The 17,999-nt window shown below is 37.0% G+C and overlaps 1 protein-coding gene across 6 annotated transcripts in view; it reads left to right on the forward strand.

Moving 5' to 3' along the window:
* Positions 1-17,999, forward strand: part of Ssh2 (slingshot protein phosphatase 2) — a 245,482-nt gene that overhangs the window by 127,432 nt on the left and 100,051 nt on the right. Inside the window, exon 1 of one of the 6 annotated variants that reach the window (XM_063251111.1) lies at positions 4,321-4,340. The exons of 3 other annotated variants lie outside the window; for them this stretch is intronic. In XM_063251111.1, coding sequence (XP_063107181.1) covers positions 4,336-4,340 — 5 coding nt within the window. In that variant the 5' untranslated portion in view covers positions 4,321-4,335. 2 more of the 6 variants (XM_003469701.5, XM_063251109.1) reach the window with 2 other exon arrangements.

Below are 17,999 nucleotides of genomic sequence, written 5' to 3' on the forward strand. Positions count from 1 at the left end.
GCAAATAGTAGCAGTAAAGACTTTCTAGATGAATGGTGGTACATAGCGGAGTCCATATTTCAGTTTTCATTCATTCATCAACTTCTGTGTAATAAAACAAAACAAACACAACTTGCTTTCTAGTGCCAGAAGTTGATTGGCCAGTTTATGATTAATAGTGAAAACTTGATATTACCATAAAGCACTTTTATCCATGTATCTTTTTCTTTTCCAGTCAAATTTAGCAGTGGGGGGGTAGTATACCAACTTTAGTGACATTAATGTTACATCTGAGATAAACATTACTACCCCCAGTTTAAGATAAAAGAAACTAAAGATGGGAAAGACTAAGGCTTGTCTATCAATAAAACAGCTAGAATCTAGAATTGCAATACCAGAGTCATTGCCACTTTTTAATGTTGCTTATTTGGGCTTTTGGTTTGGTTTGGTTTTTGTTAGTGTTTTTATTTTGTTTTGTTTTTTTACACAGTATCTCGTTATTCAGGTGGCCTTAAGCTTGCTGTGTAGTCCAGACTGGCCTCAAACTTGTGGTGATCCTCCTGCCTCAGCCTCCTGAATGATAGGATTATGGGCATGTATTACCATGCCCAGCTTCATTTTAGCTTCATTTCAGATTTGTAGAAAAGAGTTTAGAGATCCATTTCTAATCTAAAGTTTTCACTTTCTCAGTGAACAAACTGAGGAACACAGAGGGCCATACCTTAAGATTGGCAGGCATTAAAAAGCTAAAGAGGAGATTATTGTGCCAGGTACTCTTGGTAGGTAGATAGGTATCAACTGATTGATTCATTTTTGGGCCAAGTATTCTTTTAAGATCAACAGATGACAGATCAATTCAATCTTCAGAGTACCTTCATGAATTAAGCATAATACTGTCTCAGATCAAGTAACTCCAAAATTCACTGCTAATTATAGCAGGATTCAAACCCAGCCTATTAATTCCAAGGCTCTGGCCTTTAACTGCTGGACTTTTTATCTTTGAAAAGTTAACTGTTTATCTTAAATGGGTTAAATGTTTTATGGGAGGGAGGTGTTTGAAGCAGGTCTCACTTTGTATTCCATGTTGGCTTTGAATTCAAAGTCACCTAATTCAGCCTCCAGTGGTATAATTATAAGAGTGTATCACCACACTAGGCCCTCAAGGTTTTTAACATGGGCTGAGAATACTTTCTGTAGTTTCCTGACTCTCAAAACAGATCTTAGGATATTTTCTTAGAATTTTATTATCCTTTTTTAATTTTTTATTTTAAAGAGAATAAGACAAAAGAGAACAGAACAAAGCAAATCAGAACAGAACAATGCAAGCAATACAGCACTGTTAGCCTATTTTATAAATGAAGTTGTGACTTGGCCAAAGTCTTAGCTTATTAAGTGACTATTTTAAACTAGAACTTAAGTTGTCTGATTTGTAGCTCACTACTTTTGTATCAGTTCACATGATCTGCCCACGATGAAATTTTGTCCAAGCAGCAAACACATCTACATCCTTCATTCACACTGCAGTGTATTTTCCTGTCTGTCCTAGAATACAGTTAAATCAGTATTGTTCATTGTCTTACAGAGTTTATATTTTATGGAACAGTACGTAGTAATGGAAGTATCTTATTAACACAAGGAACTTCTATTACTTTAAAACCTTTTAATGCTATTAATATATAGACCTACTTAAAAAAAAACACAGTAGCACCCTACGAGGCCTTGGCAAGACAACCACAAGCTTGAGCCAAGCCTCAGCAACTTAATGACTTACTGAGATGCTATGTAAAAGTAAAAAATGGGCTAGGGATGTAGCTCAGTGTAAAGGGCTTGGATTAAATCTCCAATATTGATAGTAGGAGTAGGAGTAGTAGTACATAGACTTGACAAAACTTATGTCTTGCAACTCAGGCAAGTGTAAAAAAAAAAAAAAAGCAACAAATTTTCTTCAGGGCCTTTGTAGAAGGACAGAGAGAAAGAGGAAAAGGAAAGGGATGGGAGGGGAGAGGAGGGGATACAGAGAAAGAAAGAGCAAAAGGCAGGCAGGCAGAAAAAAAGACAAGAAAGAAAAGAATGCTAGGTCATTCTGACTTCTTGTGGAGTAGAAAGCTAGCTTAGTTTATTTCATGTTGCTGAATCTAATTTGGAATCATTTTTTTGATTCCTAGATCCTTCAGTATAGAAAGCTCACTCCCAGGGCTGGGAATTTAGCTCAGCGGCATAAGCACCTGCCTTGCAAGCAGTCAGTTGTGAGTTTGATCCCTGGTACCCATAAAAATGAAAAAGACCAAAAAAGAAAGCTCACTCCCTAGAGCGTGATTTCCTGTAGTGGAAAGTAAAAGCTTAAGTAGAGCTGACACTAAATTCATTGACATTTTGACATTTCAGACTGAAAGAAAGGGAATTTTTACAACTTTCTTTTTAAAGAGAATAAAACCAAACAAAATAAAACAGTAAAGCCAATCAAAACAAAATATTGAAAGTGATAACAGGACTTCAAAGCAAGATAATAGGAAATCAACAATGGTTACCATAATGCCTCTTGTTATCATCAAAGTTGGTGTCTATCAAACATAATAAAATCAAACAAAACAGGACAGAATAAAACCAATCAAAACAGAAAATTGAATAAATCAAAATAAAACAACAAAACAAAACAGTGAGAACAATATTGGATTTTAAAAACAAAACAGAAGGAAATCCCCCATATTGCTATTACCCCCTTAATACATGCTTAGACTACTGGCTATCAACTCAGCTTGTCCTCCAGAATCAGCCAGTTGCTTGGGAGAAGAGTTCTTGTTTCCCAGCCCCTGTGCTAACAGGAAGGGCAAATTAACTGCTTGTTTCTCCTCCCAAACCCAGCATGGCTTCTGCTAACTCATGGGAAGGGTATATTGGCTTGTTTCTCCTCCCTGGCCCAACGTGGCTTGCACCCCCTCACAGGAAAGGCAAATTAGCCTCTTGTTTCTCCTCCCACAACCCTTTGTGCAACTTTTTAAAACAGACAGTAGCAGATCTATTTCCTTAAAAGTGTCCTAGTTTGCAAAGATGATTTAATTTTTTTAAAAATCAAGCGTGTTCTAATACTTTCCATTTTCCTGTGTTAGGAATTTGACTTTCAAAAGCTTTTGAAAAGCAGAGTGGGGATCTTGTGATAGTCTTCCATACCTGAATAGGCACTAACAAGTCTTTCGGGGGAAACCAAAGGATCGTGCCCTTCTGGGTAATCACTATAGAAAGTTTTTTATTTTTTATTTAAAAAGTATACATATTTATAAAAGCTATATGAAATTGTTAGTTTTTAAGTACAGAGATAAGTTTGAATGGAATTAAGACATTTCCTGCTGAATTCTTTTTCAGACAGATATGTCATCTTTCCTAAACAACATCATTTAGTATTGACTACAGTAAAATTCTTTCTCTGCTGTGTCATGAAAGGAATTGGAGTCACCTTAACAGTGCTACTTAAAGTCCCTACTGCCTTTTTTGATCACAGCAGGAGACAGTAATAAATTACAGCCTGGAAGAAGTTTCAAACTGGCAAGTTTGCCAGATATTTTAAGCAATTTATTTTAGGGTGTATCAGCAGATTTTTTTTCTTACACTGCCATTTGGGTGCCTGCTGACACAGCCTGAATAAATCTTTCAAACATTTTCTTTCCTAGAGATGGATGAAGATGATGAAACTCCAAGATCTAGACCCTCTGTTAACTCTTCACCTCCCTATTAACATGTCTCCGGGAAACTTAGATATCACTTTGCATTGGAGTTTACAATATTTGAACTCCCTAAATTGGCAACAGCTTTAAATTTTATTGAAGGAGCATTTAGCAAAAGTTGGTTCTGATTTTAGACTTAGAATATTTTAGATTGATTTTCATTACTAATTTAACTTGTCAGATTTTGTAATAGCCTGTGTATGTGTGTAACACAAAGATAAAATCGACTTGATTTGTAATATGCTGAGATTTAAAGCGATTTCTTTCTAATTTTAGATTTTTTTCTAACTGAAGAAGTCATTTTTTAAAAATTACTAATTTCTGTCTTTGGGTTCCAAAAGGTAGCTTCACTGATATTTAAGTCAGATATTTAGAAATTCTAAACATACTGATGCCTGAAAATATTTGCTCTGATATCATGAGACTAGAAGGGCAAGAGATAAGGGAGCTAACTTACTGAGAGCTTGCACTACGCCAGATCCTTTTGTAAGCCACTAAGTAGCATGCAGGAGAGAGGAGTCTCGTTTTACAAAGAGCTGGTTTCTGGTCGGGTGAAAGGCAGTTCTCAATGAGTTGGAGGAAACAAGGTAAAGGCTTAACCCTGTAAAAGTCATCAGCTGTGGGTCTGGAGACACAAATGAGGTAGGTCATCTCCTTACACCCTGAATGTTTCTGTATCTGAGAAGTGAGGATACAGCCTCTAGCCTGCCTTCTCAATCTCGGCTGCACGTTGGAATCGCCGGAGAGAAACTAAAAAGTACATCTAGAATCCTCCAGAAATTTCGATTTGATTACTCCAAGATGCATCCTGAACATTTGGAATTTTTAAAAATCACAAGTAATTTACAAGCCCAGCAAAAGCTGTTAATCCTTGGAGGATGGCTAAGGAAGCCCTATTTATGTTTATTTACAAGGGTTAGCAGATGTTATCAACAGTATAAGATAGTTTTCTTTTTTTCCCCACCATAGCTTCAGCTGATCTGTTAGGGGGGAAAAAAATCCAAAAACTAACTTAGAATTCCCCCAGCAAAAAGAGGGCATAAATATTTGTTTCATTTGTGCATGTATAACCTTTTAAGAATTCAAAAAATGGGCTTGAGTTACAATGTATAGAGCCGGTTAGGAAGCAGGACTTTTCTGTTGAGACATTTCCCCCCAGAGAAATTCTAACTTTTCCCACACACCCCCTGCGGGGCCCCGTTTTGCCTTGCAAGCCAGGACGCGCGCCAGGGATGGGATCCGCTCTGAGCGTCCAGCTCCGGGGCGGGGCGCCGGCGGGGCCGACCCTCCCGCCTCCCGCCCTCGGCCCCGCCCCGGACGCGAGCTGGGACCAAACTGCTGGCAGCTCGGGAAACAGACTGCATAGCAGATCCCCAAGGCTTCGGCGGCTAGGTTTACGCTCCCCAGCGGGCGCTTTTCTGCTGCTACGAGCAAGCGCCTGTGCCTCTGGCTGGAGTCCTACATGAGCCCCTGTGCCGGAGCAGGGTGGCAGTCACGATGCGGGGCCGTGCGCCTTGAGCTGACCCTATGACCCTGGGTACTCTGGCCGGCGAAAGGACGGTGTCTCCCGCCGGCACCTGCAGCCGCTGTGGCCCGGACATGATCCCATACTTCTCCGCCAACGCTGTTATCTCGCAGAACGCCATCAACCAGCTGTGAGTGCTCCGCCAGCCCTGCCCGCTTCCGCCAACGCTGGCTCGGAAAGTTTGCTGCTCGGCGGCCGCTTCCCCAGCATCCTGGGGCGTGAACTCGCTCGAGAGTGTGAAAGCGCAGCCTGTGTACTCTGAGTATCCGGGGGGCTGGGGTGAAGTTGTCGGGTGGTTAGTGGAGGCCGCAAGTGTCCCAGAACAGAACAGTAGGAGTGGGCAGAAGAATCTGATTGCTTGGGAGAAATTCTTGAGACTCTGAAAATGGGATAGTCCCAAAGAAGTCTGTGGTGACCCAAGTGACAGTCGAGCCGTATGTCACATGCGAAATTGCGAGCGAAGGGTGGTTGGTAGAGTAAAAACAGCCCGCCAGAAATGCGAGAGTCTCTGGGTCCTGCTGGTGACGAGCCTCCTGTGGTGGTGGGTTTTGTTAAAGTGAGTTTGCGCTTGACGGTACGGTTCTCTTGTAGACTATTTGCTCGGGTTGGCTGTTGTCTGGAGGTATTTCAGAAAACTAGATTTCAGTAGCTTAGCGGTTTTTATTTCCCCCTTCCTTACTCATATGAGCTCATAACTCACATCTGCGTGTACTCTCAATCACTGAAGTGCAAGAATCAAGCGCATCTTTAAATTGCCACTGTTTTTAAAGTCTTTAGAGTCGTCATGCCCTTGCATTGTGGTTTAGTCATTTGTGGGAACTGTGTGTGCTGAAGCTTGTGGTTAATCTCACCTCACAGTTAGAACGTTCAAAGGAGAGGAACTCCGCCCCTTCAGCATGTATCCTTAAACTAGTGGAGTGGTTTATGGTTCCTGTAGATGGCAAGAGTTTTGGTCTGGGTTCATGAGGCGTCACTCACTCCCAAGTATCTTCAGAGAAGTTACCTACTGAGATTTTCCTAGAGTCCCAGCGCTTTAGCGAGGTTGCTGACTCTCTTCTTCCTGAAAAACTCTTCAGAAACTTACGTTATCCCACAATAAAGTTCTGGAGAATAGCATGTAAGATGATTTATAATTCTTTATGACTGATTTATAACTATTTTAATTGATGACTAGCTGTTCTGTCCTCCCAAATCAAACTCATTTGTGTTTCACTTCTTTTCATTTGTGTTGATTTGTGGTACAGCACCTAAAAAAAGAAAAAGGAAAAAAGTGATTTCACTGTCTTGTTCTATCAACTCTTTGCAGTTAAACTTCCTTCCTTGCATTTTTCCTTCTGAAAGGGCTTGAGGAGACGGGGGTGGAAAGAAAGAAAAGCAAGAGAGTGAATAATTTCAAACTGGATAATCCATGTCGAAATAATAGTGTTACCAGTACTTTTTAAAAAGACTGTGAAGGCTGAGTATGGTAGTGCACATCTGTAATCTCAGTACTTGGAAAGCTGAGGAAGAGGATCACCGTGAGTTCAAGGCTAACCTAGGCTACATATACATAGTGTGTCCAAGACCAGCCTGAACTACACAGTCAGACCCTGTCCATTTATATGAGATATTTGGAGTAGTCAAATTCAAAGACTGAAGAAATGATGGTTGTTAGATGTTGATGGAGAAAAGATGAGAAATTTATGTATAATGAGTACAGAGTTTCATTGGTGGAAGATAAAAAAATCTAGACTAGCTGGGGATTTAGCTCAGAGGCATAAGTGCCTGCCTTGCAAGAGCATGGTTGTGAGTTCGATCCCCAATACCCAAAAAAAAAAAATCTAGACTAGATGGTAGTGATAGTTGCCCAACATTGTGTAAGTACTTAATGCCACGAACTGTATACTCAAATGACTAAAACGACGACTCACGAATACTTAATAACAATAAAAAAGAATTGTAAAAGCTTTTTCTGCAGTGCTGGGGATCAAACCCAAGGCCTTGTACATACTAGGCAAATATTTATCAAAGACCTACACCTCTAATCCAAAAGTTTGCTTTTTTGTTTACTTATTTGTTCCTTAATACTGGAGATTGAACCCCAGCCTGTCACAGTGAGTGACATTCACAACTTTTTCTTTTTAGACAGGACCTCACTAAGTTGCCTAAACTGAGATTGAGTTTGTAATCCTCCTATTTTAGAGCTTCCAAGATTTTGGGAGGTAAAAGAGTTTTAAGTCATATTTCCTAATGCAGTTAAACAAATCCTGATTTTTTTTTCTGATTAGTGTCTGAGTAAATCAGTTGACTTTTGTTTCTTCCACTGTAAAAGAGAGATACTACCCTATGATATTATAAGAGATCATATATTCAGTAACACTTTACAAACTCTAAATCACTGCACAAAAACAAGTTAACTGAAATTAACTAATAGCTACCATTTATTGACCACTTGTCACAATGCCAAGTGTTTAATATATATTATCTCACTTAATCATTGCAGCAACCCTGTTTATTCTGTTTACATATAATACACCTGAGACCTAAAGAAGTTAAATAACTGTCCGAAGTCTATATAGATTGCAAGTTAAAAAAAAAAAAAACACCTGTCAAATCCAGATCTATTTCCTAGGCCAGTATCGTTTTGTTTTGTTTTAAAGAGAATAAAACCAAGTAAAACAAAACAGGACAAAGCCAATCAAAACAAGTGTGGGGAATAAAGCCAGTGTAAGTGACCCAGGACTTAAAAATAATAGGAAATCAACAATAGTTACACCATAATGCCTCCTGCTGTTTTCAAAATAGCTTCAGATACCTTCAGACATAGTAAAAATCAAACAAAACAGAGCAAAATAGAACTAATAAAAGTAAAATAATGAATGCAATAAAAGACATCAAAACAAGATAATAGTAAATCCAAATTGGCTACCATAATACATCTTATCTTTCAAATAGCTACTCATGCCATTGGATACAATAAAATGAAACAAAGCAAAGAAACACAAAACCCAACCCAACAAAACAATGAAAATGATACAAGACTTAAAAATAAGACAATAGGGAATCAACAATGGCCACCACCATCAAGAGATACCCCATAGATGCCACACTATGTACTGCCATCCCCTGAACAGTTGATCAGACCACCGCCTTTAGACCTGCAAAGTCAACAAAACCCTAAACACTACAAGCATTAAGTTGTATTGCACCTCAATAGCCATTGTCACAGCCTGTGTTTCTCCAGATCAACTGGTTGCTTATGGCAGGGAGGAGGGAGTGCGGGGTGGCGGGTGTTGACTCTTTTTGTTTCCCAGCCCATGTGCTGGAAAGGGCTGGCATCTGGCTCTACTCCAGCAGCCTGCACATAGTGCCAGTTTGCAGGGAGGGCTTGCTTCTTGGTGACTTCTTGTTCTCTTGCCCTGCAGTCCACCTAGGTCAGTATTCTTAACAACCATAAAAATATTTTGTGTAGGTGGATATAAGATCACTTTTTTCTTTTTTGGTCATATTGAAGGGCACTATCACTAAGATACATCCCCACTGCTAAATTGCTGATGCTGGCCCCCAATTCAAAATCCTTCTGCCTTAGCCTCCTGAGTAGCTGAATTACAATGTGCTCCATTGTATGCCAGGGTACAAGATCATTTTTGAGAGTTGGCAGTCTTAGGAATTATCTTTGCTGACATCTCCAACTAGTAAAATGTATTTGCTATACTGTACTGAGTTTTGCATCTTTTAAGAAATTTTCAGCACGTTTTTTGTTTCTTGCCACTTCTTTGTTCTGAAAGGAGACTTGCTATAAAATATTTAATTCTAAACTATTTATTGGTATTGCTTTGAATGGCATGTTTGCTTAACATTTATAATGCTGCCCAACACCTCAAATCAGTAGGACTTGTTCTGAATAAGAGTCTAAATTTGCCTGGCACACCTCCGTAATCCCAGCAGTCAGGAGGCTGAGACAAGAGGATCACCATGAGTTCAAGGCCAGCCTGGTTTACATAATGAGGCCCTGTCTCAAAAACAAAAAAGCCTAAATTTATGATTTTAAACATAGTCACTGTTGCTACCTAATGCACAAGTACTTAATTTGGTATCTATGATCACCTGGAAGTCTGTGGCTTGGCTTGAAAAATTTTACTTCCTGAGATCATATGAAAATGTGGGTAGATAAGCATTTTTTAAAAGTCAGATTTCCAAAGTAATCAGTGATCTTAATAAAAGTTAAGAACTTCTTTTCTAAAGAAGTGTTGTTTCTAAGCCCTAATACTCCAAACCGTAAGTGATGTGTGAACATTTTATGTGGTACCAGGGAAGAGGAGAATAGCAGTGCTAATGGGAGCAACGAGAAGATTTACATTGAGGGTAGAAGTGATGATGAACTCCAAAAGAATTAAGTGTGTATTTTAGGGGAAGGGGCTCCTTGACCCAAGAATACTCTTAGCCTAAGAGTTCTCTTTGTCACTAGAAGGTCTTGCTCTTAGAAAGTTTTCTTCCCTGTCTTATTTGCTGCTTTACATTTGCTGTGTAATTAAATACCAAAGAAACAAATCCTATGAGAACTGGGTCAAAGAATAAACAGACCAGAGATCCTAGAGGCTCTCCTATGGGGAAAGGTTGTAACCTGTAAAGTATAGCCCTTGAACACCAGTTTCGGTGATGTCATAGCCTTTCCTTTTTATTTTATAAAGTTTATTTTTATTACTATATGTTTGCAGTACCTGATGTTTACCTTTATTATGGGAAGTTGTTACATGTGCATAACACATCTAATTCCTTTTATCACCCCTTCCCTTCCATTCACCCCCTTCCCTGCATCTCCATATTCACTCCCATTTGTAAAAGCTCTACCTCTGTTTTATTTGCTTTTGAGTCAGGATTTTGTCAGGTTGCCCAGGCGGGCCTTAAATTTGGGAACTTCCTGCTTCAGCTTCCCAAGTGGCTGAGACTTTAGGCATGTGCTATCATGTCTGACCCATTCAAGGATTCTTTGCAACTTTCTAACTTTGAACTTGGGGAGGGTATGAAATTATAGAATAACCAGTGTATTAATCTACTTTACCAGTGATCATGTCAATATTAATGATGTCTGTTGAAGAGATAAAACATGCAGTAAGTAAAAGGACAATTTGGCATATAGTAAATGCCAGATGAATAATAATTCAGTTGACAGAGCTTTTAGAATTCAGAGAAAAGAAAGGTGTCATTATAAATAAGCCTATTAAGAAAGGATTTATGGAATTTGAATCTAAAGTAGGACTATGCTCCTCTTAAATGTCTTGTTTCTTGTGAACATTGGTAAAGGATACTTACATGGTAAGGAAAGGGAAAAAAGGAAGACTCCTGTTGTGGTCATCAATAAATGAATGGATGGGAATATATGGCATATATATATATATATATATATATATATATATATATACACACAATGGAGTATTACTCAGCCATAAAGAATGAAATTCTGTCATTTGCAGGAAAATGGATAGAAGTGGAGGACATCATGTTAAGCAGAATAAGTCAGACAGAAAAAAGACAAGTATGTTTTCTCCTGTATTTGCAAACAAAACAAAACAAAGTTACAGGGAAATAGAAGAGCTGTGGTACAAGGGAACACACACAATCAACACTTGATATATGGATATGTGGAAATAGCACAGTGAGTCTTTTAATTTTTAAAATTATTAAGTGATAACTAAAAAACTTAAAAGTGGATATTCATGATCCATATAAAGTTATTTCAAGTCTGAATTTTCTTACACTGATTATTGACTTTATATTAATTATTTTCCGTGGTGACTATGTAAAAGTTTACACTGCCAACAGTTTTTTTATCTTTTTGCAACTTTGTGCATCCTTAGTTATCCCTGCAAAAGGCTGGTCAGATGTTCTCTAAATTTTGTTCAGTGAAAGCCAGTTGATTTCCATGAGAGCTAAATTGAATGAAAAGTGTTTCTGACTTACAACAGAGTTCTTAAGAGAATGCTACGTCTTTAGAACTCCCTCTTCTGTCAAGGTTCCTTTAAAATACTTTGTTTCCAAATAAATAAATTAATGACTTACTTTGTTTCTCTGAATGTATACTCATATACTGAGTTCTTATGGACATCAAAAATTTTCTTGCCATTGTATCATCTTTATTTTTGTGGGGAGCGTTAGTTGGAAAATCTTTCAATGGGATAATGTGAATTTTCAATGTAAATTTCTCTTTCTAAGAGATGAGTGAAATAAACAGATTCAGACAGTGAGTGAAACTGAATCTCTTTAAAATCCCTCTGGTCTGATTATGAGATATTTCATCCTATTTATTTGTGTATTTATTTTCATCCTGGTACTGGGGATTGAACCACTGAGTTAAATCCCATTTTATTTTTTTTTCCACCTGTGATACTGGGGATTGAAACCAGGAGTGCTCTACTCTAAGCTACAGCGCCAGCCTTTAAAAAAAAAGAAAAAAGAAAGAAAAAAGGGGGTTTTTTTTTTTAGACAGAATCTTGCTAAATTTCCCAGCAAGGCCTCAAATTTGCAATCCTGCAACTTCAGCCTCCCCAGTAGTTGAGATTATGGATATGTGCCACCATGCCTACCTCCTTTTTTTTTTTTTTTAACTTTTTAAAGTTTTTTTTGAAGTCCTCTTGGGTCACATACACAAAATAAGTACTTGTCACCTGTTCTTATTCCTACTAGTATTAGTGTGGTGTTTGGAATGAAACAGATCTGAGTTTCATAGTTTCACCATTTAGCATTGTGCAGCTCTATAATTTCTGAATAAAATACACATAACCATCTTAGTGGATTTGACAATCTTCTCCAGAAACAGTAAGCCTGTGATTAATTATGTCAATTAATAAATTTCTAGAACTATACAAATGACACATTGCACTAAGCCCCAGTGATAGCTTAATGACACTGCATCAAAAAGGAGTTAGTCTAACTACTAAATGTGTAGTGATTATGCCTTAACAGCACTGATTTTTTTGTTTTTGTTTTTAGTACTGGGAATCGAACTCATGACTTTGTGCTTGCCAGGTAGGCACTTGTGCCAGAGCTAAATCCCCAACCCCAACAACACTTTTTAAGACAGGTTCTGTCTATGTAGTTCAGGCTGACCTTGAATTTAACTATGTAACCAGACTGGCCTCAAACTTGCAGTAATCCTTCTGCCTCAGCCTGCTGAGACCTGGGATTATAGGTATGCACCACTATGCCCAGCCCAGCTATTACACTGACAAACTGAGACTAAGTTAGATAAACGGTACATATATTTCCATTAGTGATTCTAACTAACTGAGTTAAAGCCTAATTATTTTTTCAAAGTTAAGGAAGAACTGAAGACTGTAAACTAACTAGTTATCTCTAATTTACAATTAAACACTCATTGTTTTAATCATAATTTTCTTTTAGTTGTCTTTTTGGAAGTATATCTGTTGAGAATCCACTTTAGTTCTGGCTGTTAATATATTGTAACTTATTTACCCCATGGCTATAAACATGATTTAGTTATCATGGTAGTCCATTATGCCTGTGGAGTTTACGTATCCTGGTTTTATTGCCATCTTTGATTCCTAGAGAAATTCCCAGTAAGGTTATATATCCTATTTTTTTAAAAATGTTAGTGTTACTATAAGAAAGTTTACTAAGCTTTTATAAGAAAACAATCTACTATTTTCATTTAAAATCAAAATCAACAAATATTGGATATCAGTGCTATCCTTTATGGCAGTCTTACAGGTCTGTTTCCAGTTCCAAGTGGGGAATCACCTACACATTTTCAAAACTTTATAAATACATAGTTTTCAAAACTATATATCTATATACACACCCCCACACACGCAGTAAAGTTATTACCTTCATTCTCTGCAACCTACTCAGCTTAAAAATGAACTTGTCCTAGATGAGTGATTTTTTTAAAACTTATCAGCAAAGTAAAAAGTACTGGCTACTGTTTTAATATTTACAGATAATATATATATATTAGAGAAAAATCATAAAACATTGAGTTGTTGTATCTCCCTCAAAAGTATTATGTTTATTCTTAACTGGGAAGATAATACTATTGACACTATCCAGTATTGTATGTACTTTTTAAATGTGATTGTTCTGTATTGCTGCTATGTATAATCTTAATGGATTTTCCCCCTTGTAGCATTATATGGGTATATCCTGCCATTGTCCTCAAATGCATTTTGTTCATATCTTTTTTACTGGTTGTGTTTTATTGAACTGTTTCATGTTCTGTCCTATTGTTGAATATTTTGATTGTGTCCAGTTTTTATAGTTATTAAAAAAAGAATCATCAAATATACCTAAAGCATTGCATATATCTCTAAAAGCAATATAGAAAAACTCAGATCTGGGATTGCTAGGCCAGAGGGCATACATATTTCTGAGGCTTTTAATACAGATTGCTAATTTGATTACCAGTTGTAACTGCTATCTGTACTCCTGCTTGCAATTGTAGTGATTTTGTAAAATTCCTGAAATGATAAAAAGTACTATATATAAGATTTTATCTTCAGTTCATCTGAGTTACTTGGAGACAAAAATATTTTTCTGTCTTTACTACTGAAACCCTCATTCATACATAGACACAGATGAGAAATGCTTTCATTTGTAAGCTGTTTGAGCAGAACTAATGGAAAGATGAAATAGCAGTGCACCAATAGTGAAGATGAAAAAAACTTAATTATTCCAGGGTATTTTGAGCATATATGTAATGGTTTGGTTTGGTTTGATTTTTTGTTTTTTAGGACATGGACTTGCTATGTAGTTCAGACTGAACTCAGACTCACTTATGTAGCCCAGACTGGCTTAAAACTCCTAGCAGTTCTCCTGCCCCAGCCTCCCAAGTGCTGGGATTAGGTGTGCAGCACACCTGGCTAGTGTTTATGAATTTAAGTTTGCTGCCTACATTTTTGTTTTATTCTAAAATCATCAATTTTAGAGCTAAAAATCAACCACACAAACTTCTTCAGAGTCTTTCAGCAAACTAACTTAGATCTTAAAACACACCATTGTGTTCATTTTAGGATGGTGAAAGCTGGTCTCCATGCCATATAGTTGTAATCTCAGCATACTAGAAGTCTGAGTTAACATCACAAATTTGAGCCCATCCTGGGCAACTTAGTGAACCCATCTCAAAACATAAAAGGGCTGGGGACATTGCTCAGTGCAAAGGCCCAGGCCTGACTCCACACCTAAGAGTTACACATCATTGTAATTTTATGTGGTACTATCTTACTAATAATGCTGAAATTTAGAGATGATCTAATACATTCAGTTTTTTAATGCTAGTGACTATACTAAACAGTGGATGTATTTTACAAATTAAAAGGTTTGCTTTTTTAGGGAACATGCCATTTGACTTGAACCAGAAGTTTGAGACTGAGTGTTGAGTACTGAGTAAAAGACAAAGAAGACTGCATGTATTTCTTCTTAGACTCTTACTTGAATGTCACCAGCACATCTAAACAGTATCCAAGGGATCTGTGGCAAATTTGTGGGGGAAAAAGATTTTAAAATTTGGGGGAGACCCTGTACCGATTAAATTAAAATTTGGGGGAGAAACGCTACCACTGTATACTGGCTTTAGGAATGCTAGTTGCTTGTCTTTCTCTGAAACCAGCCTACTTTTTTAATGAAAGTGTGCTTAGATCACAGGCAGGGAGAATAAATTTAGGGTGAAGTTTCAATTTTTGTAGTGGCAAAGTCCTAGACATGCTGCTGGAATAGAGGATGGTTCAACACCCTCTCTTCAGATCGCATCTCTGCCCACAGCCCATTTTTTTGCTTCACAAGCCTTTATTTATTAGAGAGTGGGCCTCTGTGATTGGCTTGTCCAACTGCTGTCAGAAACTAAAGGTAACTGATAAGAAAGCCAAAGGTCAGGGCTGGGGATTTAGCTCAGCAGCATATGCACTTGCCTGGAAAGCATGAGGTCGTGAGTTTGATCCCCAGTACCACCAAAAAAAAAAAAAAAAAAAAAAGCCAAAGGTCAAAGTGAACCAGGCGAGACAATCTGACTTTATGGGGAAAAAAACCCATCTTTTTTGAGCTTGTAGAAGTCAAAAACTGAATTGCAGGTTGGGAAGTACCCAATTCCTTCTTTTAAAACTTCTTTCAACTCCAAAGAAAATGCACAGACTGTGTCTACAGTCATCAGGAATAGAAAAGAAACAAAACTTCTTTAAAAGGCATGACTTAATTAAATTGGATTGTTTTGGAGATTTCAAACTCCAGAGATGATTTCTATGGGAATGTTGCTTTATTTACTGTGAGCTAGCAGGTATCAAATCCAAAATATCATTAGGATTTTTTGTTGGGTTTCAAAATAGAAAGTCAAGTAGGTGAGATTCAGGTATTTCATTTACTAACACATGACCTTTTGCTCTTAGTAGGACATGGTGCAACAAAGAAAAATAGACATAGCAAATAACATTTGTATTTCTTACTAGGGCAAACATTTTTTAATTCATTTGGCTTTTGCCAAGTATTTTGCTAACTTCAGAATTCAGATACTACACATATATGATTCTCAGCCTGATTAGAAGTCTGCTTTTCAATGCCTGACCTTTAAATTAGCAGTGGCCCTTTTATATAGTCTGTGAAATCATAGCTGTTATTTTTGTCCTCTAGTCTAGTGAAAACATTGTAAGCTGAACAGCTTCATAATTTGCAGGACTCTTTATTAAAAAATAATTATTAAGAATTTCAAGACACCACCAACAGCATATTAAACTAAGTATGGAACCCTCCCAAGTACCAGACCTTGTACAACTAACTGCACATTAAAAACCAATGAACTGTGGCCCTGACTTTGAGACGTGCAATTAAATAGAAGTAGAATTGATCAGACCTCTACTACTACTCATTCACAAGTGTTTTGGTAAAACCTTTGTTTTCACTTTCTATTCCTTATCCTGCTTTAAAACTTCTGTTGTTCTGTTCTGTCCTCCTTCTGATACTAGAGAATCTGCAGCAAGAATTGGGAATATGTATACTTCTCTTAGTCCATGTGAAAACTTCTAGAATAGTATTTCCTTTGAGTTGACTGGTGGAACCATCCAGGTTAAGACTTTGTTTTAAGGAAAGACAACGTTGAAATACATAATCTACATTATAGTTTTCTAAATTCTTTCACAATTGATATAATGTTTAATTCAAACAGTTACGCGTTTAAGTCAGTATTTTTTCCTCTCATTTTATAAGAGAGAAAATTATGTCTCAGTGAGATTAAGAGACTTTCTCAATGTAATTCATCTGGTAAAGCTATTCCAACCTATGCCTTTTCTCACTAATCCTTTCTGCCTTTTTAGTTCAGCAAGACCACGGATAAGCTCACACTATATCTTACTTTCTTAAAATTGATCTGCTTTACAGAATTCTCGCCAGTTTTCCAATAATAGCTATTGGATATAATAATATTAATTAATATTACAGTAAGTCTTCACTTTTATTATTTCCTGTAACATTTACAATAACTGTGATGATTTTTAGCATAATTTTAAAGGAAAAAGGTTGAGATTCAAAGGTAGTAATTGACTTGTTTAGGATAATTTAATGAGGGAAAGAGCAATGACTAAAATCCAGCTTACCTAACTTTGTATCACAGGTTTCTGTCCTATACTTTATTTGCCTCTAATTCCATATCTCTACTTAATAAATGTTCATTCATTTATTGATCATCTTATAATATGCCAGCTACTAGGAATGCATCAGTGAACAAAGAAAACCAAGCCAGCTGCCAGAACACGTATTCCGTAGTATAAATAAATTATTTTTAATAGTTATCTGTTAAAGAAAAAAATAAAGCAGGACAAAAAGATGGAAAACAAGCTGGGAGAGAGACTGAAATTTTATAGAAAATAGGTAATTCATAAAACTGTTATTTGAACCAAACTGAAATCTAGAATTTATATAAATGTATACTAAATCAATTTAGTATAATTGTATAATAAGTCAATTTTTATGTATAACAAATAATTGAATATGAGATCACTGCTTTTGTGGACATAGCAATATGTGAGAGTTTTTCCCCCTGCTTTTAACTACAGCAAGCTACCCAATAAAGTAGTGAAATCTTTAAAAATGTTTTGTTACATGGAGACCAGACACCTTGTATAAAAATACAAGCCTCTGGGAGTTTTTCAAAAGAAAAAAAAAATGTGAACAGAAGCAATTATTGAAGGCCACCACTTCAAATGTGTATAAAATGAGAGCATCATTCTTAGTGGTTAACTGTATTGTTAAAACTAAGAAGCTCTTTACTATCGGTGAAGAGTTGATCCTGCCTGCTTCTGAAAACACTTGTTACGAATTTCTAGGGGAAATTGCATTTGAAGTGATGGTACATATTCCTCTTTCAGCTAGCTCTATAAATAGATGAACTGATGAAATAACAGGATTATTGACTTACCATGGTTCACAATCCAGATTGATAGATCTGTCAATGTTGGCAACAAAACAACTGTTCTTGTTCAGTGCAGTACATTTTCCAGAAAGATGTGCATAAGGATATGTTATGTGCTTTTTGTTGCCATCAGCACCACAGCTGCAGAACTATTCAACTGTTTGAATTATGACATATTATCAGGAAAACTGGATTGGTCATTTTATGTCTGTATATACTTGGATGGAGCAGTTGTGATGGCTGGACAACTTTCTGATTTCACTGTTCAGCTCAAAGAGGTCACTTTTCAGTATGAAGCTGTGTATTGTGTCGTCCTTAGAGAAATACTGATAGCTAAAACCTGCCACCTGAACTTAGTAACATTTTTCAAGATGTAATTAAAATTATCAAC

The sequence above is a fragment of the Cavia porcellus genome, unplaced genomic scaffold (assembly GCF_034190915.1).
Source record: "Cavia porcellus strain 051 isolate PalLab524CR breed Dunkin Hartley unplaced genomic scaffold, mCavPor4.1 scaffold_6, whole genome shotgun sequence".
Classification (NCBI taxonomy): Eukaryota; Metazoa; Chordata; class Mammalia; order Rodentia; family Caviidae; genus Cavia; species Cavia porcellus.